Raw genomic sequence first — 27,041 nt, forward strand, 5'->3', positions numbered from 1 at the left:
TCCGTTAGTGAGATCTCAAGCGCTTTCATCTTTTTTCTGGGGGCTGTTTGAGAGCGCAAATCCGACTACGACATATCTGAGGAATGTTCTCAACTCGAAGTTCATGCACCTTCCGGAGACGACTATGGAAAAGTTAGAGGTTGAGTTCATCAAGAAAGATGTTGAGGATGCCCTGATCAGTATGCATCCGACTAAGTCTCTGGGGCCCGATGGTATGCCAGCTTTATTTTACCAAAATTATTGGGGACTCATCGGGGATCGCATCTCGAAGGCATGTTTCAAAATTCTGAACAATGGAGATTCGGTGGAGGAATGGAATAAGACAATCATTGCCCTAGTTCCAAAGGTAGAGAAAGCGAGAGCAAAGTAAAAGATATCCGACCTATTGCTCTATGCAATGTGCTCTACAAAGTTGTCTACAAAGCCCTAGCTAATCGGCTAAAACATTTTCTCAATCACATTATTGATGAAAATCAAAGTGCATGTATCGCGGGTAGGAAGATAAATGACAACATAATGCTAGGTTTCGAGTGCAATCATTGGATGAGATACCGGAAAGCTGGGAGAGTCGGTTAATGTGCGCTTAAAGTCGACATGAGCAAAGCCTATGACCGGATTGAATGGAGTTTCCTGCGCGAGGGACAATGGATTCCCTTGCCACCTAACTTCAAGGTTCAATCTCCACGAACTCTGTCGCTGGAATCTACGATCAACGATCTTCTTCTCCGCTCGGGAGCCTGGAACCGACGAAAGGTTAGCGAGAATTTTCTCCCTTTTGAAGCGGAGTTAATTCTTGCTATGACTAGGCCTCTCTCCAACTGATTGGATCAAATAGTTTGGCATTCTGATGCCAAAGGTATTTACACAGTCAAGAGTGAATATCATACGGCGACGAGAAATGTCGCTGCCCCGCCTACTCACGGCAGTTTGGAGGCTCACCACGTTTCGGTCTCGCCTCGATGTACCTTCTGCGGCCCATGCGCTTCTTTTCTGCCCTTTTGTGGAGGAGGCTTGGCGTAACTCTCCATTTACACGACTCCGAGATTCTGCCCAGCAAAGAGATCTGCGGGACATTATTTTTGAAGAACAGGTATCACTCTCTAATCATGGCTTTAAGCTTCTTGCGGTGCTCATTTGGGAAATTTGGAACTGTCAAAACAAGCGATCCATGAGAATAAGAGTTCGGATTTTGCTGGTGCGTTTAACTGGTCGATAACACTCACGGAGGACTATGAGTTATTCAACACCTCTACTGTGATGTCCAGACCCCCGTTGGATGATGAATCATGGTCCCCCGGGTGAGTTCGCCAAGGAAACTCAACACCGACGCTACGTTTAGCACCTCTAGCAATCCGTTTGGTATTGGAGCGTGTATTCGAGACCATCACGGTGCGTTCGTAGCATGCTTCAGCAAGAATCGCCCCCAAATCAGATCAGCCCTATTCGAGAAGGGGTTCTTTTTGCTCTGCGTTTTGGCTATTATCCTTGCGAAGTTGAATCCGACTCTAAACAAGCTATTGCACTCATCAACAACGCATGATCTATTATTCTCGAAGAAGGCTTCATTGTAGAAGACATCAAGACGAGCTTCCCTGGCTGGGTTTTCTTTTTTGTTTCGTTAAACGTAAAGGAAACACCGTCGCACATACACTTGCATCTACTGGTTTAGCATCTCCTGGGCCTAATACCTGGATCTCTGATCCCCCATCTTGTATTTTGCCTTTGTTAATGGCCGATAGTGCCTCTGGAAATTAATAAAGTTTCTTCTTTTTCTAAAAAAAAATTACTTTTGCATGAATTTTAAAAAAATATATATGTTTATTTAGTAACTAAACATGACCTTTGGGCTATACACAACACTACGCTACATCAGATTCAAAGCCCCACTCTCCACCGCAAAGAGACCAAGTTTTTGGTTGGGTGCTAAATTGCTCATTAATTTAACTAAATTCACAATAATAAAAATGCATAATTAGATATACTAACTGCATGATTCAAAACCCTGATTCAACATTTTAAAAAAAAAAAAAAAATCCTAATACAGTAATTTACGGAACAGCTTTAAGCATAGAAATCCGATGAAAACAGAGAAGAAAGTATTAGTAAACGGGTTTTAACCAGCTTGGGGAAATATGGTAACTTTCATGAGCCGTTGTTCGATGAGCTCAAACTCGCAGACGTCTTTCGCAGACAAATCGTTGTCTTTGGCAAAACGAGCCCATCCTCCAGACAAACTAACTTTAGTATCAGAATAGAGCATATTGACCGTCCATTCCCTCTCGCCCACCACAAGACTCATCGTTCGAGTGCCCTTCTTCATATGACTCCTCGCAAAGTCAGCGGGAATGTGCTGTAAAACAAAACACACAAACTGTCAAACCCATCTTCTCTATATTCACGTTTTTCAATCAAATCCATAGAAACCTACCATAGGACCTTTGTATACATAACTATTTGGCAAAGTAACCGAGAAATGCGGGTTTGTTGACGAAGAACCCCGTTGGCTCGTCCCACCTGAAAAAATGCCACATTATCAATAAAATTATTATCAGATAAAGTTGCGCATTAAATATGTGGGTACCATCATCAGTTTCGTGGCCGATCCTATTTCTCTTTCGGCTCTTCAATGGAGATTTCGAGCACTTCAGTCCTTCGACATCTCTTCTTTCTTTTTTGACGCGCTTGTTGACACCGAAATAATCGATCTCCGTGGTACTCGCATCGAATATGGAAACGTGGAACTTGGAGTTCCCTTGATATGCGAAAACCAGGGAGTGGCCGCGGGCAATGGAATAGTGTCTTGAAAACTTGGGCCAGCCCTTTGCGATCCACACTTTCCCTTCTCCGGTGCTTGATTCACTAGTCAAACCAACTTTCCAATGGGAACCACATGGAAGCTTGAGAAACACTTTATCTGATTTTAAGGAATCACCACATTCTCTTACAATATTGCTAGGAACTCTCTGCACAAAATTAGTTGAGCTTTGTTTACAACCAGGAACACTTTTGCTTCTCAAATTACAAAAATAATGCTAGACTTAACTTTTAGTAATGAAGAACTCAAACGACATGATGCGAAAAAAAAAAATGGTTACAAATATAGATAACTTTTGCAGTTTGACCATTGAGGAAACATGTCAAATGAAAAAAAAGGGGGTCTTATACAGATGGTCAACTGATCAAAGAATGCCAATATATAATGTATTGATTGCTAGCAAGCTTATTGTTCCAAAGAGTTTCTTCCAAGACTATCTTGAAAAAGCATGGACTACTAACTGCCATTGTTGAACATTTGAATCTTCAACATAGCTTTCTTTTTCTTTTCTTTCTTCTCAAGTCTTAAAACGTTTTTTTTTTCTCTTCTTAATAAATTCTCTAGAATAAAGAGGGCATTTATATCATAAAAAAACTTTCAGAACCAATGCAAATGTAAGAAATAAGCCTAGCATACACGCACTTTTCAATCTGCATTATTTTCTCTTTTTTTTTTGTCAATGAACAGTGAAATAAAAAGACTGCTTCAAGAGAAAAAAAAAAAAGTGAATGTCATCTTCCTTGAATTTTTTTTTATTAGGAGGTTGATATATTTTAAAGTCATACATTTAGTATTTTAGATAGGGAAAAAAGAAGGCAACAAAACGTCAGAAAATCTGGTGCTCTTGATAATGATTCTTTTATTCATGACCTTTTTAGTACTTGCTATACAAAAAAATTGAAAAAAAAAGAAGATATTTAAGAGATTCACCAACCAATGCGCCTCTATCCATACAGCTCTGATTCACAGTCACTTTGAACCGCAGATTATCTGCATAAATGAATTCAGTTCTAATTTAGTTTCAAGATTCTGTTTTTTTATTCATTTATCATAACTAACCTTTGGTATTTGGATCTTAAGAGTCTCATTTCATACCTTCAACCACCTCGGGGGGTTTACTTGCAGTTTTCCGGCCTTTACAAAAAAAATAAAAATAAAAATAAAATAAAATAAAATAATCTAAACTTAGGACACAGTTTATAAATCTTGTGTATATAAAAAAACCAAAGTTAATTATTGATCGGTACTCACCGGGAGACAAATGTTCAACCCGAGTCAAGGACATATCGAACAAAAAGAGAGGGTATACGTCGACGAGTTTAAAGACACAAATATCCCCGGTGTTTAGAGCATTGTCGCGTACGAAAGAAGCCCATGATTCGAGGCGGATCTCGGCTTTTTTGTAGACGCCATAGTTCCTCACTTTATACTCCGCAGCCCAACATTTTCCATCGCAAACACGACGAAGCATCACATCGCCGCGTGAATTTTTCATATACGACTGCATAAACTTGGCCGGTACGTGCTTCCAGATTAAAAAAGAAAAATTGAAATTAAAAAGTTGATCAATGCAACAAGAACAGAAAAAAATAGTAATCCGGATTGTTATGAAAAAAAAAAAAAAGGTGATGACATGACGTATTTTCATTGGGGGGACAGAGGATATAGAGAGACTATAAAAAGAGCTCTACCAGGTTGTTTATCCCTTTCGAGTACGAGGGTGTGATTTTGACGCTGAAGTCTCTAGCGTTTGGTTTTCCTTGGGTACCAAGCTTCCCTGCTAATTATGATCAAAAGCATGACATGATTATCAGAGCTTGAAGGTTTACTAGACAAGGAATAAAACAAAACGACGGAAACTTGACCATGCCTTTGGTCTTTGTTTCAACACTTGACTTTGTTCTCTTTTTAGAGAATGCTTCATTGCGTTTTTTCTTGGCACAGAAACTCTCAAAGATTTCGACCGAATCATCATCATCCACCTCGGCAGGTTCACTTGCACTTTTCCGGCCTTCACAAAAAAAATTCATAACTTAGGACACGGATTATGAATATCAAGCATCTGAAAATAACCCCCAAATGTTAATTACTGTACTCACCCGGAGACAAATGATCGACCCGAGTGAAGGACACATCGAACAAAAAGAGAGGGTGTTCTTCAACGAGATTAAAGATGCAAATATCACCGGGGTTTAGAGCATTGTCGCATACGAAAGCAGTCCATGATTCAAAAAGAATCTCGGCTCTTTCCCTGCTGCCACAGTTCCTCACTCTGTACTCCGCTGCCCAACATTTTCCATCACAAACACGGCGAAGCCTCACATCGCCTCGAGGCTTCTTCATATACGAACACATAAAATTGGCCGGTACATGCTTCCAAATTAAAAAAAAAATGGAAAAAAATTAAACAGTTGATCATTGCAAAGCAACAATAGAAAAATAGGAATTTGGATCGTCTGTCTAACAATCATAAAAGAAGTGATGCCTCGTATTTTTATTGGGGTGGACATAGAAGGAGACAAGAAATAGGGACAGAGGATCTGGAGAAATTACAAAAAAAAAAAAAAAAAAGATATACCAGCTTCTTTTTCCCTTTTGAGCAGTAGTAGGACCGTGTGAGTACGACGGTGAAGTGTCTAGCGTTTGGTTTTTCTTGGGCAACAAGCTTCCCTGCAAATTATGATTAAAAGAAAGACATGATTATCTTGAGTACTTACTAGACAAGCGAAAAAAACATAACAAAAACTTGACCGTGCCTTTGGTCTTTGTTTCAACACTTGACTTTGTTCTCTTCTTGGAGTATGCTTCCTTGCCTTTTTTCTTGGCACAGAAACTCTCAAAGATTCCGACCGAATCATCATCATCTTCGGGTATTTTCCTCTTTCTCTCACAGCTTTGGGAGGGTTTAGGAGGAATTGGGTAGTCTATCTCTACGGTCTTGTCAAAAATGAAAGCCTCGAATTCGGAATTCCCTTTATATCGGAAAGCTATCACACTTCCAATTTTAAGAGAGTAAAACTCCACAAACTTTGACCAAGCCGTCTCTTCTAGCCACATTATTTCTTTGCGCTTCTTCAAACCAAACTTCCATTCTGAGCCACACGGGAGCTTAACGCCTATTTGATTCGCCAAGCTCTCTCCGTGCCTTTCAAGAAAATTTCTCGGAATGAACTGCCACATTTAAAATAGAGAAAGAAATACTTAAATAAATAAAAATATAATAGCTTCTATGTTTCTTGCAAATCATCAGGGGCTTTCTTAGCCCCAAATAATAATATAAAAAAAAACCCCCATTTCAGACAGGCACTATACAGTTACATTATACTTGAAAAACCATGATATCCCATCGTGTATATTAGGCATAATGTAGCAGAGGAGTTGTTAAAGAAAAAAGAATTAAACGTACTTCGAAAAATAAAAAAGGAAAGAAGATAAAGGTATAATAAACTTTGCGACATGAATGTGTATGTGACTAACGACAAAGAGTGGAGTTTTTCATATGAGTATAATATAAAGCATAAGACCTAGATGATTCTGAACACTCCATATCACGAAAGAAACGTTCTTTAAAGAAAGAAAGAAAAAGGTGTCAACTTTGTGTGTTGAGTGTGAGTGTGAGTGTACGAAGTTAGTAGAACGATGAATAAATATATATCACTCACAAGTTCGTTGTGTTGGAGAGTTTCCTCGAGAAGCATTTTGAAGAAGAAAGGAGTAGTGGGAGAGAACATTCTGACGTCTTTTTGTCTGCTATGCTTCAAAGAAAATCGGCAAGTTCGTGTATACATCTGCAAGTTCGTGTATAAAAGTTATACTTCACGTATACTATTAGGCTTTTGCCGGGCCTCATTGTGAAAGAAGGCCCACAAATATTATACACCCATACAACAATATTTAAAACATAAAAAATACAAAAAAATTGGCTAAATAAGCCACCTAAACTATATGAATGGTAAATTAGCCAACCTTTACTAAATACTTTGTAAATAGTCAACTTGCATACGTGTCATCCTATTAACTACTTTTTTTTTACATGTTTGACTGGATTAAATAAGTCTTTTATTAATTTGTTAATAAGTTAACTTGACTATTTACAAGAAATTAACGAAAGGTGGGCTATATCTCAATTCACTATAACTGTGTGGCTATATAACTTAATAAAGTAAATAGTCACGAGTGGCAGTTGTTTCAATATTTTTGACAAAAATAAACTAAAGTATAGTTTTATATACTTCTAGTAGCATGCTCAATGTGCAATTACATTTTGCTCTTTTTTTAAAAAAATTCTTTTCATTTTACCCTATTCTTGTTTTCTCTTGATTCTTCTTCTCAAACCTCTCACTCTCACATTCTCTCCAACAAAGCAAGAACATGGACCACGAAACTGAAGAGAAGAAAAGATGATGCTCGGCTCCATTCTACAGTTTATTCATCTTCTCCTTCGTTCTCCTTCACTGAAGCTCATGGTCTTGGCGGCGGAGAAGGGGACGGTCGTGACGGTGGAGGGAGAGAGGCCGAAGCTGGAGGTCTTGGTCAGCCTCGATGGCGTTGATGTCATCATCGATGCGATCTGGCCTTTTCTGGTGATATATACCGGCGAAATCGGAACTTTCCCTCTCCGACGAAACTCCTGACACACGACTCACCAGATCTATCCCTCTCCGGAAACTACAAAATCCGAGGATTCGACAAGAACTTCGTGACGGCGCTGAGAGACAGATAACAGGAGAAAAGAAAAAGAAAAAAAAAATCTTCGGTATCTTCGCCGTCCTATATGAAAAAGAAAAGAAAGAAAAAAAAAATGAAATGAGAAAAGAAGTGTAGAAACGAAAAGGAAAAGAAATTAAAAAAAAAAATGAAATGATAGGGTGATATAGATATTTGATATGAGATTCACTACTATTTAAAATTATACTTTAATTTATTTTGATCAAAAGTATTGGAACTATGTGACCATTTCCCAAATAAATGAAGGGATGGAATAATTGAGCCAATAACACAGTGGAAGTGTTTGGGGACACATTAAAGCCGATAACATATATAAGTTACAGGTACACATCGTAGTTGATTGGCTCTAAAGGCTCTTAATATATTTCATTTACAAAATATTAGCTAACTAAGTCACCGAAACTAAATGAATTGCTAGATAACTAACCTTTTGTAAATTTTTAGCAAATAGTCCTTTAGGAGAGGTGGCATCTAGTGATTGGTTTGGACTTTCCAATTTTTCCCTTGCGACTCTTTTTGCACGATTTTGTTTTTTTTTCACGTTTTGAATTTAAATGTGCATAATTTTTGCTCAGTTATTATCAATTGATTGATTTATTTCCTTTTTGTAGTAATTAGTTATTCTAACAATTTATTAGGGTAATTTGTTATTTAAATATCTCTTAATATATCTCTCTCTCTGCCATATTTTCCTTTTGTGCACTGTTTCTCATAATCAATTTTTTGCCTTTTCATTTCGTTGTCTCTTTCCAGTCATAAACGTATTGTCTCACATTTTCAAGGTACAAACAAAATAAAAATTTTAATATCTTAATCCAACTTAATTGTATATTATTGTAGACACGAATGATATCAAAACAAAGTTCTTTTTCTTGGTTGTTAATAATCACACATTCATAGTTCAAAAATACCGATTCACAATTTTTAACCAAATTGTAAATAAATTTCGATAACAAAAACTAGCTAAACCCAGTCAATTAAAAAAAATCATAAACAAGAATCTTTAATCGTCGATGTCCAAGGAAAACAAAGGCCGGCTACGTTGCTCGATGTCGATGTCTTTCTTTGATTTCTTTTCGGTGAAATCCCAATCTTCTCGTTTGACAACAAATTCATCAACCTAAAAACCACACAAAAAATAGATTGTAAATAATAAAAATGAGAATGGCATATTTACTGATGTATTAACACAACAAAAGCTGTTTTATTTGTGTAATTCGTGTTGTTGATTTGTTCCCTTTCTTCTTTGCCAAAGATTTTCTTGCCATTGAAGAAGATTCTTGTTCACTCTTAAATTGATATGTTAATCGCTGTATATAAAGCAAAAAAAATATATGCTTCGGTTTCCAGGTACCCAAGTAAATTAACAAAAATTTACTCTACATGATCACAAATCTGTGTGATTCGTAAATAGACATGTACATATTATTCACAGATACTCGATTTACAACTTTGTGTTTCATATTGATATTCATAATCAGAAACAAAATTTTATCATGTTTTTTTATAACTAATAATCTCAATGTGTAAATTAACCGAAAAACCCAAGTGATCAAAACCTAGAATCCATAATATACATATCCTCGAATGTACACCAAAAAAATCCCAAAATTATGTGTAAATCCTAAAATATCATATTTACAACACAGAACATTAGTAAGCAGTAGTAAATTCATCGTAAATAATATGTAAATATAAAAAAGATATCAAATCGGAATAGCTATTTACATTAGACATCTATGAAATATTTTCTCGTGCATAAACTTGCCATTTACAGTGGGTTGACCACGCATGCAAGTCCAAAACCCTAATTTTCAGAAGGAAAAAAAAATGAAAATCTCTAAATCGAAAATGGACAGACAGACCCAACAACGTAAATATCACTTCTATTGATGCACGCACAACCAAAAATAAAGTCTAAAAACTAAATTATTTACCTTTTCGTCAGAGATTTCTTCAATTGCAATCGCTATTCTCCTTCTTTTTTTTTTCTTTTGAATGCTTGCTTTTTTTTTTTTGTCGATTTTTTTGAATGCTTGATTGATTCAGTGGAGAGAAGGGTTAAGGTTGTAATGTGTAGCTATTAACTCTCATCGATTAAGTTTCTAATTAATAATTTGGTTCAAAATTGAGCATGAATCTTTATCGGGTGTTTTGGTCTTTTTGCTACCGTAAATAATTTTATGTGGCTATTTACCAAAAATTTACGAAACGTTGGCTATATTGCAAATTTCAATGTTTCATATGGCTAGATCCTTTAATTATACAAAAAATCGAATAATGTATATATATCTCTCTCTATATATATATATATTAATTTCATTATTATTATACTATATAACAATCTCATAAAAAAAATAATTATGAATTACTGTAAGATAATTTTTTTTAATTGACATTATAGTTATGAAATAGTTCATATATTAATTTCATTATTATTATACTATATAACAATCTCATAAAAAAAATAATTATGAATTACTGTAAGATAATTTTTTTTAATTGACATTATAGTTATGAAATAGTTCAGAAACTAGTCTTGTTTTTACTTTTAATAACTTATAAATATATTTTTACTAATATATGAAGAATTAAATAATTAATCAAATAAATAAAAGACATAAAAGATTATTCAATATTAGTTTGATAGTTTGTTTTCATTAAAATATAATTCATTATTTTTAATATATATCCTACTAAAAAGTAATATTTATTATCATTTGTATATATTTAAACCGCTCAAACCTTATTATTTATAATTATTACCATTTGCATCAAACAATAATTCGACTTCAATTGCTTACTTTAAACTTCCTTCTCAAACATTAAATTTAATTCTCTTCTAATCCGATCCGACTAGTCATAAACCGCTCACCATATAAAGAAGCGGAATCAAATTTAATGCCCTTGAAATATATCTCGGTCTGTCTCCGTAATGAAGAAAAAAAAAAAAGTAAACCGATGCTTGACTTGATGTAGTAACAAGAAGTCTTGCTCTGAATAAATAGCACTCATGACTTTTGCCCCACAACATCCAAGGACATGATTTGTCCTACAAGAAGCTTCTGCGACACATTCAAGGAAATGAGTGAACAAAGTCAAAGCGAGAGACCAGGCTTAGCATGAGTTGAGTTGACTTACTTGCTCACCATACATTAACTTTGAAGTTGAGTTTGGTTGAAGGGACCGAGTTGTTTACAGGTAGACCATTAACCTCTGCATTCATGCCTTAATACACTATATATATATATGTAATGTAACTATATGTACATACATTAATTACAAAACCATCATAGTAGAATAATGGAGATGAGTACCTCCAAGAAGCTTTGTTGGTGGTGTTCTAAAACTGTTGTGGTTTTGTTGGCTGTGTTATTGTCTCATTCCGTGGGATCATCAGACACAATCCACTCTGGTCAATCTCTCCCCGGGAACCAAACGCTGAGCTCCAGAGGCGGAGTGTTCGAGCTGGGCTTGTTCACACCGCCGGGCGATCCTCTGAGCCGCTACTACTTGGGAATCTGGTACAAGAACAAGCCGGGCAACAAGACTCTGGTTTGGGTGGCCAACAGAGACCGTCCTCTTTCCGACCCCGACCCTTCTCTCTCCGCACTGAACCTCTCGCGAATCGGAACCTTGACCTTGCTCGGCGGCAACGACACCGTGTGGTCGAGCCGACCATCGGCCTCGAAAGCCTCCGGACACGTCGTCGCGGTGCTTCTCGACACCGGGAACTTCGTGGTGAGAGACGGGTCCGCGGTGATATGGCAGAGCTTCGACCACCCGACCGACACGTGGCTTCCGGGCGGGAAGATCGGGTACAACAAGCTCGCCGGCGAGAGAATGAGGCTGACTCCGTGGAGGAACGCGCGGGACCCGGCGCCCGGGATATTTTCCATGGAGGTGGAGCTGAACGGGACGAGCCACTTGCTGCTCTGGAACGGGTCGAAGATCTACTGGACCAGCGGGGTTTGGACGGGGACGTACTTCACTCTGGTCACGGAGATACAGCGGAACCAATACGCGAGGAACATGACGTACGCCGCGAACGAGAACGAGAGCTACTTCACGTACGAGGCCACTCGCGCCGACACTCTCACGCGATTCACGATAGACACGACGGGTCAGTTCAAGCAGTACTTGTGGCAGAAGAACTCTGCGCGGTGGCAGCTCTACTGGATGAAGCCGCCCAAGCTGTGCGACGTCTACGCATTTTGCGGGCCCTACACCAAGTGCGACGAGCGCGAAACTCCTCTCTGCGATTGCCTCCCGGGATTCGAGCCCAAATCCCGGCCCGACTGGGATCTCGAGGACCACTCCGGCGGCTGTGTCAGGAAAACTCGACTGAGCTGTGGAGGAGAAGGCGACACGTTCGTGGCGGTCTCTGATGTCGGGCTTCCTTCTCTGGCAGCTTCGGAAAGTGTTAGAGCCGAGACCGTGGACCAATGCAGATCGACGTGTTTGGCCGACTGTTCTTGCAGTGCTTACGCGTACGGCGATGATCAGTGTTCGATGTGGAAAGGCGAGCTGCTGAACTTGAAGCGGCTTTTGCCGGATGAGAAAGTCAACTTGTTTATGAACCTGAAGATTTCGATTTCTGATCGCAAACAAAGTGATGACAGTCTGAAGAAGAAGAAGAAGACAAATAATACTCGATGGATCGTTGTCGTTGCGATTCTTGCCGTGGTGAGTGGCCAGTTGGCCGTTGTTGCATGGTTTGTGAGGACGCGATGTTTTGCGGGGCCAAACAACTCTAGGGTCGGAGATTCATTGGTGGTTTTCAGATATAGAGATTTGAAAGCTGCGACAAAGAACTTCTCGGAGAAGCTCGGCGAAGGTGGCTTCGGCTCTGTTTTCAAAGGCACGTTGTTGCCCGGTTCGACTGTCGTGGCAGTGAAGATGTTAAAGAGCTTGGAGCAGGGAGAGAAGCAATTCCGAGCGGAGGTGAGGACAATCGGGGCGATCCAACACGTCAACCTCGTCCGCCTCAGAGGATTCTGTGCCGACACTTCCAAGAGATGCCTCGTCTATGACTACATGCCGATGGGGTCCTTGGAGTCTATTCTCTTCCAGAACAATCCGACCGTGTTGGATTGGGAAGTCAGGTACCGGATCGCGATAGGGACCGCAAAGGGTTTATGTTACCTCCACGAGGAGTGCGTGGAGCGCATAATTCACTGTGACATCAAGCCCGAGAACATCCTGTTGGACTCGGGCTATAACCCGAAGGTGTCGGATTTTGGGATGGCCAAGCTCATGGGGCGAGATTTCAGCCGAGTATTGACAACGGTGCGGGGGACGAGAGGGTACCTGGCACCGGAGTGGCTCTCGGGGCAAGCCATCACCACAAAAGCCGACGTTTACAGCTACGGGATGCTTCTTTTCGAGCTTATATTGGGGAGAAGGAACGGCACGGACTTGGATTGCGGGATTGACCATTACTTTCCGTGCCAGGCTTTCGAATCGCTCAACGGGGGAGAAGAAATGCTCGTTGATCTCTTGGACGCCAGGCTCGGGGGAAATGGAGATGAGATTACGAGAGCATGCACGGCGGCTTGTTGGTGCATCCAAGACGACGAGATGCAACGGCCGAGCATGAGTCTGGTCGTTCAGATTCTTACTGGAGTCGTGGAAGTTGGCGTGCCTCCCGTTCCGCTCTTCTTCCGGAGGCTGACATGGAGCCCAACAAGTGAACGTCTAACCACTACTAGTTCATCGTCAGCGGTCAGCAAGTCAACTACACAATACTTCTCCGCGGAATAAAAAAAAAATAAGGGAAGACTATGTTGTGTTTTAGTGTAGAGATCAGACTATGGTGTCTCAAAGAAAAAAGAAAAATAGTTATTTGCTTGGTTGGTTTTGTTGTCTCTCAAAGTTTGCATGAAATGAAATCCACGAGTTTGAAACAACTTTATTCAAAGCCCTGACATGCCCAACTTTGTACAACTAGCTAGAACTCCTCGGACACTCAAAATCTTAGAAAACCCGGATCATAAAACTGACATTATTTTAGATCTCGAAGCAGCCACGACGAGAAGACTAATGAGACAAGTAACGGGTCATCCATGTGTGGAAGCGAGACCAAGCAAGCTGAGCCGAAGCTTCATCCTCGTCTTCCATTCCCATCGTCTTCCTCCTTTGGACTCCTTCGGTTGACCTATTCATGAAGGCATGTGCGTTTCCCGGGTAAATGTGAACCTCGTTTGGAATACCCGCTAATTTCAGCTTCTCCTCCAAACTCTTTGCAGCCTGAAATAATCATTCGCAAGAACAGAACTAGCTCAAACCATATCCATCAATCTATCTATCTCGAACATCAACAGAAAAAAACTGTACCGTAACGTCAGAGAAACCAACAAAGCTATCCAGCTCTCCGAAATGAGCCTGAATGGGAGCCTTGGCTTGGGCCGGGTCAGCGAGCTCCGACGAAGGGACTCCGTAGAAGGCAACGACAGCATCGACTTTCGGGATCAAAACAGAGCTCGCAATGGAAAGCGCACCACCCATGCAAAACCCCGTAACACCCACCTGATTTCATCACGAATAAATCCCTCTCATCAACGGAAATGCGTTTAACGAATGAACTGCGTTGTAGTTTATCACCTTGTTCGAACCATTCGCTTTTAGCCAGTCGACCGCGGCGTGGATATCCTTCACGGCACCTTGCCAATCGAGACCGTCCATCGCGTGCTGTGCCTCGGCAACGTCTAAGCACACCTTTCCTCGGTACAAACTGAAAGTTTAGACGATCCGAAAGGATGAATAGTAATTAGGACTTGAATTTGGTGGCAAAAAAACGGGGAATGGTTCAGGGGCTTTACTCGGGAATAAGGGCTTTGAATCCAGTGCCGAGTTGAGAGATTTTGACAGCGTGGTTCTTCACTTCGAAATCAACACCCCACCATTCTTGAAGAACAACTATCCCCGGAGCATCTTCTTTCCCAACCACATACGCATCAAATGCCTAAAAACAATTCTCATCAACAAACGGCCACAATATATATATATATATATATATATATATATATATATATATATATATACATATATATATATAGCGCTGGTTTCAAATTTTAGAGATTGCTATTTAGCTCAAACTCCAAGTTCATACTAAAATCAAAGTCATGCTTATAGTCGGGGTTTTGAGATAATTTTATCTGTTGTCATATTTATTTATTAATTGAAACCATCATATTTAGAATGAACAAACGAATAACATTATAATTTAGAACAAGTTTAGTCTTAGCTTTTGAAATCTATTGGGCTCGAAACCATGAAAAAAAATTAAGATCAGAAGGAAAAGGATTCAAAGAGCAAGAAGTAATTACAGTGTCGTCTCTCTGGATCTGAACTTTCTTGAACTGCGATGAAGAGTCTGCCATTGATCGGCGAGAAATGGATACCGAGAAAGCGGTGAGGGAACAAGGTTTTGGCAGGGATCGAAAAAGACTCGGCGACACTCTGAGTAACGAACCAAAAGACATATTCCCAAGAAAGCGACAGGCTAGTCTCGCAAACGACTAACAATCTCTAACCGGCTTTGTCGTACACAACTAAATTTAAAATATATTGGGTTTAATTAAAATAAAAAATAAAGACTTTTGGGTTACATCTTTAATTTATGACGTTTTTTTCTATACTTGCATTCCAATTTAATAACATATTAGGGCATGTTTGGTTTCAATAGGATTTTGAGAATGAGAATGAGAATGGAATGAAGAATAAATGGAATGGAAAGAAAAATTGGATTAATTTGTTTAGTTATTATATTAGAATGATGATTGAATGCATAATTAGCATAATGGAATAGAATCGAACTACTTTTTACATAAATACCCCTGTTGTATTTATATTAAAATAAAATAAAAAAGTGCTTATAATATTAATTTCATTTAAGTACACAAATTTATATAAAACGTATACACTTGTAAATATAATTTATTATTATTATTATTATTATATATAAATCACAAATTAAAAATGAAGTCAGATGTCAAAATTACTAGTATATAGTTATATATGGCTGGAAATAATTATTAGTGTACATTTCATAAACTGACTATTCACTAATATGGAAACTATCATACTAATAAACAAAGCAAAATATATAACTGTAATAGAATCCATATATACGATACCCTTGACTTGAAACTGTTTATCAACTAAAAAAATGGTTTACAAAATTATACTACTTATATACTTCATAACTCAAAAGATAGTTTACATTACTATACTATTTATATACTTCATAATCTAACACATACTGATAAGTTTTTTCCCTACAGACATTAAAAAAAAAAAATTGATATTTCCTTACTAATATCCCAAAGTCATTTTCAGAAATCTCCAGCAAGAAGAGCTCTCGCTCATTCATCCTTTTCATTGTCTGCAGTGCTAAAGAAGTAAGAAACTAGAGCATTGTCTTGCATAAGTAAACGAGCTACCTTGCATCGCTCCATTTTTGAAATTGTTGTGTTCTTCTCCAATTCCTTTTCAAGGTTCATATGTGTTTTCATTCATGTCTTCTCCAATAGCTTAATTCAAACGACCCGTTGCTTTGTCAATGACTTGTGCAATAATTAAAGATGACTCTTTAAGGGCTTCAAACAAATCATCTCTTTCGGAAATTTTCTCTTTTTTTGGTTGACTTTGATGAAGCTTCAGATTGAGGTGTAGTGGATTGAAGCATAGATTGTGTTTCATTTCATGCCTTGCACATTATCATCACTCTAAAAAACTTCATCTTTCATGTGATTCTCAACATCATTCTCTTTGCTAGTTTCTTGTCCTTGCGTTTCTAATTCTTCAACCACATATGTTGGACCCTCGGGGTTTTTTTCCAGTTGCACAATCTTTTTCATAAATTAAGAAGAGAACATCATAATATGGAAAAGGCTTATATCGAAATGGGTTGCATCCTTGTGACTCTGTTTTTTTTTAAGTTACTAACACAACACCATGCAATAAAGAACACAAAAAATTTAGTATGAAAAGTACCTGGAGATATGCATCCCATATACGGTCTTTTCTGCCGTAACTATTTGCTTCTCCGAGTCCCATCCAAAACTAGTGCAATACGGTCCAGTTAACATTTCATGAACTACCTGAAAGTAAGACTTTAGCGTGTTCAATCTTGACCCAATGTTTGGATGAGCTTCTAAGTCACAGCCTGGTATCTTCTTGTGCAATTTTATTTCAAGAGCTTTTAAGTGATCAGCTTTGAAATTTTCTTCAGCCTTGTATTTTCCTTCATCGTGTGACTCCAACAACGACTCAATCAAGGCTTTATCTTCTTCTACAGTCCAAAATCTCTTATTTTGACCGGGATCTCTAACTTTTGAACTTGCTATGCTATCAAACAAAGTCCATGTTATAAAAAAAAATCATGGATACATATTCTGAAAAACAATTAAATGATAAAACAAAACAAAATTTAATAAAAAAAATACATAATATGAAAATAACAATAGCTCAATTCCATTAAATGATAAAGCAAAACAAACTTTGATAATAAAATACATAATGAAAATAACAGTAGCTCAAATTTATTAAATGAATAAGCAAAACAAAATTCGATAATAAAATACATAATATGCAAATAACATCAGCTCAATTCCATTAAATGATAAAGCAAAACAAACTTTGAAAATAAAATACATTGTAAAATTCAGTATCTTAGTACCATTAATGAGAAAAAAACACAAACCAAAACAAACTTTGAAAAAATACATAGTATGAAACATTTAGTCCCTCAATTTCATTACAAGAAAAATATACAAGAAATGAAAACAACTTTTCATAAATCAAATACATAATCTAAAAGGTAGTGTAATAATTATACAAAAATATCCAAAATAAGACATCAATTTACTCATATACGGGTTCTCCACTCATTAAACATCTCATTTGCTAAATTATTTCTCTATGTTGTCCATTCTTCCGATGGCTCAATGTTTGTTATCAACTCATCGATATTTTCTCCATCTTTATTCTCCTCCTCTTCCATATCATTATCCTCACTTGGCATGTAACTAATATCATCGGGAATTTCTCTTCGAATAAAGTTGTGCAATAGACAACATGCCAAAATTATACGATTTTGTATTTTTATTGGATAGAATGATGGACTCCTAAGAATTGTCCAACGAGTTTTAATTGCACCAAAACACCTTTCAATGACATTTCTCGCAGATGAATGCTTCATATTATAATATTCTTGAGGACTATTAGGTTGAGATCCTTCTCTCCATACAGTAAGGTGGTATCGTTGACCACTAAATGGAGCGAGGAATCCTGGACCATTGGTGTAGCTAGCATCTACAAGGTAATATTGACCTAGATAGCAAAATTGATGTAAGGTATAAGGTGTTTTGACCAACAATGAATTTCATAGTCTATGCACTACATTTGACATACCATTTGGAGCTTGCAAACCGTTTCTCCTACGTATAGCATCGCGTAGTACTCTACTATCAGCCGCCGATCCCTCCCAACCAGGTAACACACACACACACACACACACACACACACACACACACACACACACACACACACACACACACACATATATATATATATATATATATATATATATATATCTATATAATATAATAAGGCTGAATCACATAATCACTATTCATATACTGTTCATTCTATTTTTAACCAATTAGAACACTACACCTCATAGCTTCTTTCAAATCATTTTTAACCTTTTCATTTTCAACTTGTCAGTTATATATTAAATGGGTGAGAAACCTAAACGTGTGGGGATTGGATCATTAGCACGTCCTATGAATTTTCCCTTGATTTATTTTTTAGGAGAGTTTAATTAATTACCCATTATAGCTATATGCGCAAAGAGACAAGCTATTTCCTTTGCTACTTTTTTGTAACGTCCTATTCAATCACAATAATTATAGAAACTAACCAAATTTTTCAACCAATAAATTGACGTTAAATTTTTACAAGAAAAAAACGTTATATAAATGTCATTATGTATCCTTTTTGTATCAAGCTGTATTTCAACGCGAGAGACGTGATTATGTACATAAAATATAGATCATTAGCATTGAAATTTGCTAATACAAGTCTTTTCTACTTACAGGTAAAAGTTGTTTTACACGCAGATGTTTCACCAGCGACGTAAAACTAATATTGTTGGTATAGTTAATTGTAAATAACTCTATATATCTTTAAGCATATCTGATAGAGAGGTGTATAAAAGTTAAAACACATTATATACTGAATCGGACCTCTCTATGATAAAAACTGTATGACTTTGATAAAGTCCAAGTGAAATAAATAGAACAGTATACAGTACACTACACATATATAGCATAATAAATTAGTAACTAATGAGCAGTATTAGTTAGTAATTAGTGGGTCCCACTGTTAGGCAGCTAAATATTGTTGATAATTATGATCCAGTATGACCAAGACAATTGAGAGATATGAAAGCTGTTGCTATGGAGGTCAAGATGAGAAACAATCTGGAAAGGAAAATATTTCACATGTACATACATACGTAAAATATTTAAAAAAAAAAAAAACAAAGTTGTGACAAATGTGATGGGACCTAATAATTTAAAAAGAGAGACGTAAAAGTATTTCTAATACGTCATAATTCGGTTGTAATTTTGTCACATCCCTAATTTATTTTAACCTGGCCAGTTCTGTGAGACAGTAATCTACAAATTATATTCATTGAAAAAAAATGTTGCTTATGTATATGCACCTGCTAAAAAAAACCATATGATTGCAAAGCAATATATAGTAGTAAGGGCTATTAAACCTATCTTATTAATTTGTTTGTGTTGTATATGTTATTGAGATGATCTATATATATTAATAGAGCTTATATTACATATCTATATCACTAATCATGGTGATGAGTTTCCCGATCAGCAGAGCAGCTACCAAGAGTACTTGAGGCTGAAAGCAAAACTCGAGAGCCTGCGAAAAACGCAGAGGTATAATAACCTATTATTTAAAGTCGATAAAAATAAGTGTATGTTTAATTATTTTTGGATTCATTAATTTTTTTCCCTTGTTAACAGTGCGACGATGTACATATATATGAGTTCCACGTTGATTTAAATTTTTTTTTTTTTTTAATTTCTCACATTTTTAGGCACCTTCTTGGGGGGGATTTAAAGAAATTGGGGCTGAAAGACCTTGGACATCTTGAACATAAGCTTGACATGTCGTTGAAGCAAATTAGGTCAATAAAGGTATTCTGAATATATTGTTTTGACTACTGATATATATATATATATATATATATATATATGTCTATATAATATAATAAGCTACAATGCAAAATTACTATTCATAGACTATTCATCTTATTCTTAGCCAAGAATATCATGCCACCTCACCTCATCTCTCTCTCTCTCTCTCTCTCTCTCTCTCTGTTCATTACAATGCACGGACTAAATGCAACCAAGAGACCATGAATAACACGTGTCCATTATTAATTGTCCATACTTCATGTTCAAACAAATATGTGTGATTGTCTCTATTCCAATTAAACAACATATACATTGAATGGAATATCTGATCTAAAATTAAAGCTTTCCTTATGAATCTCATTTGTAAATTTATTCAATCAAATGTTTACAGTTTTTTAGCTCTTATCAGGAAAGAGACACAGAATAGAGTGGTGAAAAATATATATGTATTTTTGGGTTAGTTTATTGCCTTTTTTTTTAAACTGCTCTTGGGAATGATCATGGTCACAAGAACAGAGAAATGTTGGACCTTGGTAAGAAGTTAAATATTCACTTGACCTTCTCTTTTCATGAACATATTTTATTTATTTACTGATTACAACTACAAACACCACGTGCGAAGCACGTGTTTCAGACTAGTATATATATATTACATATCGGAAGAACACATACCTAAGACATTTGTTGCTACATCACCTTTTCGAGTATGATATCTAGGTCTTTCTGTCATGGGAACTATCACTCTAATATATGTCTCATCTAATGTTCTAAAGAATTCTACATAAATAGTTTCAAAGTTGATTGGATTAAGTTATGGGAAAAAAAATCAAAGGTAGATTAAAAAGAAAAATACCTTAAATAATTTTCACCTCTCATCTGTTGAATCTTCCAAAATAGGCTCGGGTTTTTTCAATAAATCTCCATGGACTCTAATTATCGCATGCAAGACATTATGAAAGTACTTACTAACCGTTTTCTCAGATCTCATAAACTAAAACTTGATTACTCTATTCTTGACATGATGAGCTAATATGTGCAAAAACATAGCCACTTGTACATACTTGTGTGCCTTTAATCCGCATCTAGTTTCAAACAATCTGCATAAATTTGTAAAGGCTTCACTACTCAATCTAAGTTGTTCTTTACATGTGTTATCATTATCATAAACTAATTGATACACAATTTGCCTATTGATACCCATGTCAAGAGTATATAATTGTCGTCTAAGAGAACTAGTAGTGATATAATCTTGTATTGCTCTCTCACGCATCTTTATAAAGAAATCAACACTAAGCAAAATGTTCGACCATTGTAAAAAAAGAGCCATTATCTTCTTCTTTCTTAATATTTGCCGTTGTATTGAAGATAAACGAGTTGTTACCCTACAATATGTACAACAATACAACAATGTTATTTATAAACTTTTGTTTCAAATACTATAGTACTTATGCAATATGCTATATTATATAGATATCATACATAACATATAAAAATATTATTTGACAAACAAAAAAGAGTGTACAGAACAAGAGACAACACAAACACAGTAAAACTAACACAAGAACTAACATAGTAAAAAGAGACAACACAATAAAACTAACACAAACACTACCACTTGGATAAAAGTTGTATGTGAAAAAAAGTTTAAAAGCAATTGTATTTCACAAAAAAAGTGGACTGAATGTTCCTAAAAAATAATAGAATAAAGCAACTTTAAATTCAGTCCCCTAAAAAATAATATAATACATCAACTTTGAAAATAATAATAATAATAAATAAATAAAAAGCACAAATAAAATAAAAATATGTATAAGTTAACAAAGCATAACTACCAGTACAAGACATATAAAACATGGGCTCGCCGGAATCAATGGCGGTCATCACAAAATATTACTTTTTTTTCAAAAGAAAATGATACAAATAGACCAAAGACTCACCTGAAAAACGCGAAGCAGCTCCGACTTCTACGTCGACGGCTATGGTGGCGGAGTGGGTCAAGACGGAGTCTACGATGATGGACTTCATCGACGGCGGAGACCGCGGCGTCATTTTGATCGTTAGATTTTTTTGTCTTGAATAGATTTTGGGCTAGGTTTAATTTGTGTTTAACTTTTCTTATTGTGAGTTTTATGTGTGAGTCTTTATATGTGTGAGTTCCAGTTAATGGTATTTTAGGGATTTAAAAATAATAATAGGAATGGAATCATATGATTCAAGTGGTACCCTATTGAATATTCATTTATGTAAAATGGATGAATCAACATTACATTAGAATGGTTATTCTTAATTTTAGTAAACCAAACATTAGAATGGGCACAATTTAAAGGAATTATAATTTCATTCTCACCCCATTACCCTAAACCAAACATGTCCTTCCATGTATCTATTCTATTAGAGCATCTCCAATGGGTGACAACTTTAGTTGCATGATGATGACATGGATGACACTCAATGTAATCTACCAATTGCAGTCAACAATAAAAAAAAAGTTGGGCACAGTTGCTTTTTTTCCTTCCATGTATCTATTCTATTAGAGCATCTCCAAGGGGTGACAACTTTAGTTGCATGATGATGACATGGATGGCACTCAATGTAATCTACCCATTGCAGTCAACAATAACCAAAAAAAAAAAAAAATTGGGCACAGTTGCTTTTTTTGGCACCGATACTAACTCCAATTGAAGACTATTATTTTTAATAAAAAAAAATAACAAACATGGTCCCAACTCCCAACTAAAAATAAAGTGAAAAATAAAATAATATTATAATTGGCACTCTTAAAAGTTGTTAACATTGGAGTGTTTTTTCGTAAGTTGCCAAATAAATGATGTGGAAGAATGTTATTATTAAATATTATTATAATAATGATGTGGCAAAAAGTTGGCTACTCTTAGCATTGGAGATGCTCTTACATACTATTATCGAACTCAGCCACTTTTTCACTATGAATTTTGACATCTCTCTTGCCATTCCCTTCTTCTTCTTCTTCTTCCTTTCTCCGGCTCTCCCTCTCTCTCCGTCGTTCTTACTCTTGCTCCCTCTCTGTTCCTGTCTCTCGTTGTTTCACTAGTCTTAGTCGACGTGAAAATTTAGTCCGCATAAACTCAATAAAAAAAAAAAAAAATTAGTCCACGTGGCACTAAAAAAACAAAGAAAAACGCACGAACCATTTACATTTAGTAATCCTTTTTTTTAAGATATGTTAAACATAAAAGAGGGTAGGACTTTTGGTCAAGTGAAGTCACGTGACAATTGTATCTAAATCTATTACTTCCACATCTTTTTTTTTTTTATCGAATACCTTCCACATCTATTGCCTACACTAAATAGATCTATATATATGTTTCCGTTTCACGAGTAGGGTTGCTAATTTGTTTAATTTTGATTTTAGGCACAACGAATTATTCTTATGATAAAATGCACTAAAAAAATGTTTTTTCAAAACATTCGTGGTATATCTCTTAAATATATATATATAAAAAAAGAGAAATTACGCCAATTAAAAAACAATCTTAAACATGAGACGTTCAATCAAGCCAAGGTTTATACAATATTAAACATATAGCCATCAGCAGAGCGGGTCTAGACTCTAAATTTAAGGGTGATTAAAGTTAAAAAAAAAATTCAAGGGGCTAATTTGTAAATTATCAAGATAAAAATAAGAGAAAATAAATAAATTTGAGTAAAAAGTGTAAAAAAAAATTGAGGGGGAGCTTAAACCCTTGTTGGGCCTTAACTCCCTTTGTCCATGGCCATCAAGCTAACGTGGCAAGTTTTTATACATTTATTACACTTATTTAATTATTTAATTAGTTAATTAGATTTTATTTTTAATATAAAAAAACTCAATTTATTATTCAATCCTTCTACTTAATTAATTAATAGGATTTTACGTTCTCTCTCTCATTTTTTTTATCACATTTACTCTCTCTCTCTCTCTCTCTCTCTCTCTCTCTCTCTCTCCCCCCTTTTTTGTAGCAAAGGGTTCATCACTACAAGAAATATGCCTTTTCCCCACACCTAATTAATGACATTTGGGTGATAATGTCAACATTTAATGTGTGCAATGACATTTTCGTTAAAAATGTCGTGAAATTGTGTTAGACTGGATGATTTAGCGACATTAGAGAATAAAGTGTCGTGATATACATTTTAAGTGACAATAATAAAATGTCGCAAAATCTTCAATGTAACGACATCGTAAAAATGTAGTCATAACATTTATTGCGACATTTTTTTTACAATGTCGAGGTACATAATTTTTTTAAAAGATAAAACTATATATAAGTTAAACAAACATAAAACCAATGATAAACAAATAAATAGAGAATATCCTTACAATCAATAAAATTGTAATCTTGTATGAAAAATACTGGAACAAAATTAACAAAAGTACCAGCATATCACTCAATGTGATCGTCTCTGTAATCACTATCAAAGCATGTGTACATCATGTGGTGCATAAGTAGTATATTCATTTTCATCAAATTCATCTAGTTCATGAAATCCTCTAGGCGGCGCTTTCAGCACAACGTACCAACTCGATGATTCATTTTCTCTAGAGTAGAATACTTGCTTTGCTTGTGAAGCTAGGATAAATGGATCTCTCTGAAATTGATTCAACCCATCATGAAGATTCACAAGTGTAAACCCTTCATCCTCTTTAACACCTGTGACAGTATTAGGCCAATTACATCGAAACACGGGAAACCTAAAGGTGTGAAAGTCAAGAACAATTATCTCTCTTATGATCCCATAATACGAGATATCAGCCTGAACGTGAGCCATGTCTCGTGCACTTGATCTACAAATGGTTTGTGCGTCTACTGAAATGCCGTAATCCTGTGTACACCTTTCAACATCATTAGTGTGATATCGTTTACCATTGATTAGGTAACCTGGATACGACATGTAATATCGACGAGGCCCATGTGCAAACCATTGTAGAATATTCGATGTCGTTCCACTAGAATTATTGTTAATCTGAAATAAATAAAAAAAAGAGATAAAAACTATTTTAATGTTGAAATATAAGGAATAGATTAGGATATAAATTTGAATGAGCGAGATAACTAACCTTTTCCCATAACCAGGAAGGAAATGTCTCATAATGTATCTTTTGCAACATGTTACCATCTCGCACCAACCGCTTATTATTACGTTTCAACTCATCAAGGTGCATTCTACAATATGTAATTAATATAAAAAGTTAATATACACATAATTGAAATTAAATAAAATGTACTTAAGCAAATGGCTCAGCTTCAGCAATATTAAATAGCACATGTCTGTGAACTGTCTTAAGCATTTCATCTGAAAATTCCATCGGATTCCCCTTAAAAAGTGGACGACCTTCTAGAATGGTCTCATCTTCAACATCTTCTCCGCGATATTCTGTATTGGCAGATGTTTCTTTGTGTTTGTATTTGCGAAAGAATCGCATACACTCATCATTTAAGTAATTTTCAGCTATGCATCTTTCAGGTCGTGCAAAATTTCGAACGTAATTCTTCAATTTCTTCATATACCTGGTCATGAGATATGCAAAAAAAATATTAAGATGAGCTTAGATTTACAATATAAAAATTAAATTAAATAGATATCATTGTAAACATTAGATTACCTCTCAAATGGATACATCCACCTATATTGAACAGGACCACAAAGTCGTACTTCCCGTCCAAGATGAATTGTCAAATGAATCATGACGTCGAAAAAACTAGGAGGAAAATACTTCTCTAACATGCACAACGTTTCTACAATCTCACCTTCCAACACCTCAATTCTATTTTTCTCAACTACTCGTTGACATATCTCATTAAAAAATGAACAAATTCGAAAGATAGCGAATCGCACTTTTTTTAGCAAAAGTCCTCATAAGGCGGTGGGTAGCAATTGTTGCATCATCATATGATAGTCATGCGATTTGAAACCTAGTATTTTGCATTCTTTGACATTGATACACTTCTTAATATTTGATCCATAACCCTCAGGTAACTTCAATTCATTTCTCTGTAGAAACTTTGAGAGTGACGGAGGACCAGCCATGGTAACCGCCGGCACCGTTGGAGACTCTACGACCTCCATGCCCCGGAGAAGCAAAACCTCCAGCCACCGTCGATTCGTCGGCAAGGAGAACAACGGAGATTCGTCATAGAAGGGGAAAACGCCAAGGAGAACAACCGAGATTTGACGGCAAGGAGGTCGGAGTGGGAAACGGGCTCTAAGAATCTCTGCCCCTCCGTGCATTTTGTTTGCCGACAAAGAGGAGTTGAAAAGCAAATTAAAAAAAATGTAAAAGATGAAAAATGTTACGTGCTGGGCCTGTGTATGTGGGCTATAAGGTGTTCAATATATCAATTGTATTTGGTGGTATTTACCTTATTTTTTTATTCTTCTCAGATTATATTTTTTTTTTGTTTTGGCTTTTCATAATGTGTTGTATTGTAATTAATTACATTAAAGTTCCAATATATTGTAATTATATATGTATGTAAATATAACTCTGACACTTACTTATGTAAAGAACGTGAAAAACACATTATTTTTCAATGATTAGTGTTGTACCTAATATATTACAAATTCACGACATATAAAAATGACGTAAAAAACAAACTCAATACATAAAATCGACACTACCGAAATGACATTAAAAGAATTTTCACGACAACCACTACAACATTTAAAAAAATATCATTAAATGTAAATTAACCATTGTGTATCTTGACATTATTTACGTGTCATTAAAATAAATTTTTACGACAATAATTACAACACTTAGAAAATGTCATTAAAAATATTTTCAATTGTATAACACAACATTAATTACGTGTCATAGAAAGAGATTACACAACAATAGCTACGACACTTGAAAAATGTCATTACAAAATAATTAACAACACTAAATATGACATTTAAAAAATGTCATTAAATGTCAAAAACTTTCCCCAGCACCCCCATTCAACGACAATTGAGAAAATGTCGGGAAAAGTTTTTCACGACATTATTTACATGTCGTCAAAAGCCTTATTTCTTGTAGTGCATCCACATCAGGAAGGCTTGGAACGTTGAGAAAGTGAAGAAACACAAGACAATAAAAGATAGAATCATAGTAGTTAGCTCACCCGTATTTGAATATGCTTAGGAGTTGATCAGTAAACAGAAATCACTTGACTTGCCTTTTGAATCTTCAGTCCCCAAATAATTTTTTTATACATACACCGCCATCACAATTAATTTTTTCATACCTCTCCCGTTTCTCTCTCAAA

General features: G+C 35.9%; 3 protein-coding genes and 1 pseudogene across 3 annotated transcripts; 1 reads left to right on the forward strand and 3 right to left on the reverse strand.

The window, feature by feature from the left end:
• Positions 1-1,921: 1,921 nt before the first annotated feature.
• LOC149407460 (uncharacterized) lies at positions 1,922-6,570 on the reverse strand. The gene is made up of 12 exons (XM_089626509.1): positions 6,478-6,570; positions 5,572-5,986; positions 5,394-5,485; positions 4,915-5,188; positions 4,686-4,826; positions 4,507-4,592; positions 4,067-4,340; positions 3,911-3,949; positions 3,750-3,805; positions 2,582-2,963; positions 2,429-2,514; positions 1,922-2,350 (listed from the first exon to the last, which is right to left on the reverse strand). Exons 1-12 carry the CDS (start codon positions 6,544-6,546, stop codon positions 2,114-2,116), a joined length of 2,151 nt encoding a protein of 716 aa, XP_089482635.1. The 5' UTR covers positions 6,547-6,570; the 3' UTR covers positions 1,922-2,113.
• Positions 6,571-10,817: 4,247 nt separating this feature from the next.
• Positions 10,818-13,398, forward strand: LOC149407461 (G-type lectin S-receptor-like serine/threonine-protein kinase At2g19130 pseudogene; annotated as a pseudogene).
• Positions 13,364-14,944, reverse strand: LOC149407462 (alpha/beta-Hydrolases superfamily protein). Its single transcript, XM_089614016.1, has 5 exons — positions 14,872-14,944; positions 14,365-14,507; positions 14,147-14,276; positions 13,880-14,071; positions 13,364-13,792 (listed from the first exon to the last, which is right to left on the reverse strand). The coding sequence occupies exons 1-5, from the start codon at positions 14,923-14,925 to the stop codon at positions 13,583-13,585; spliced, it is 729 nt and encodes a 242-aa protein (XP_089470142.1). The 5' UTR covers positions 14,926-14,944; the 3' UTR covers positions 13,364-13,582.
• Positions 14,945-24,207: 9,263 nt separating this feature from the next.
• On the reverse strand, positions 24,208-24,955 carry LOC149407463 (uncharacterized). Its single transcript, XM_089620243.1, has 2 exons — positions 24,851-24,955; positions 24,208-24,756 (listed from the first exon to the last, which is right to left on the reverse strand). The coding sequence occupies exons 1-2, from the start codon at positions 24,953-24,955 to the stop codon at positions 24,208-24,210; spliced, it is 654 nt and encodes a 217-aa protein (XP_089476369.1).
• Between the last annotated feature and the right edge of the window lie 2,086 nt (positions 24,956-27,041).

The sequence above is a fragment of the Urtica dioica genome, chromosome 1 (assembly GCF_054948205.1).
Source record: "Urtica dioica subsp. dioica isolate 48M chromosome 1, U.dioica_male_clone48M_v1_H2, whole genome shotgun sequence".
Taxonomy (NCBI): domain Eukaryota; kingdom Viridiplantae; phylum Streptophyta; class Magnoliopsida; order Rosales; family Urticaceae; genus Urtica; species Urtica dioica.

Coding starts and splice junctions, on each gene's coding strand:
- LOC149407460 (XM_089626509.1), bottom strand. CDS start 6,546: ATGTTCTCTCCCACTACTCCTTTCTTCTTCAAAATGCTTCTCGAGGAA. Junction 4,593..4,685: donor TGTTGAAACAAAGACCAAAG/GCATGGTCAAGT, acceptor CATAATTAGCAG/GGAAGCTTGGTACCCAAGGA. Junction 3,806..3,910: donor ACCCCCCGAGGTGGTTGAAG/GTATGAAATGAG, acceptor TCATTTATGCAG/ATAATCTGCGGTTCAAAGTG.
- LOC149407462 (XM_089614016.1), bottom strand. CDS start 14,925: ATGGCAGACTCTTCATCGCAGTTCAAGAAAGTTCAGATCCAGAGAGAC. Junction 14,277..14,364: donor TTCAAAGCCCTTATTCCCGA/GTAAAGCCCCTG, acceptor CTAAACTTTCAG/TTTGTACCGAGGAAAGGTGT. Junction 13,793..13,879: donor TTGGTTTCTCTGACGTTACG/GTACAGTTTTTT, acceptor TGATTATTTCAG/GCTGCAAAGAGTTTGGAGGA.
- LOC149407463 (XM_089620243.1), bottom strand. CDS start 24,955: ATGCACCTTGATGAGTTGAAACGTAATAATAAGCGGTTGGTGCGAGAT. Junction 24,757..24,850: donor CTTCCTGGTTATGGGAAAAG/GTTAGTTATCTC, acceptor TATTTATTTCAG/ATTAACAATAATTCTAGTGG.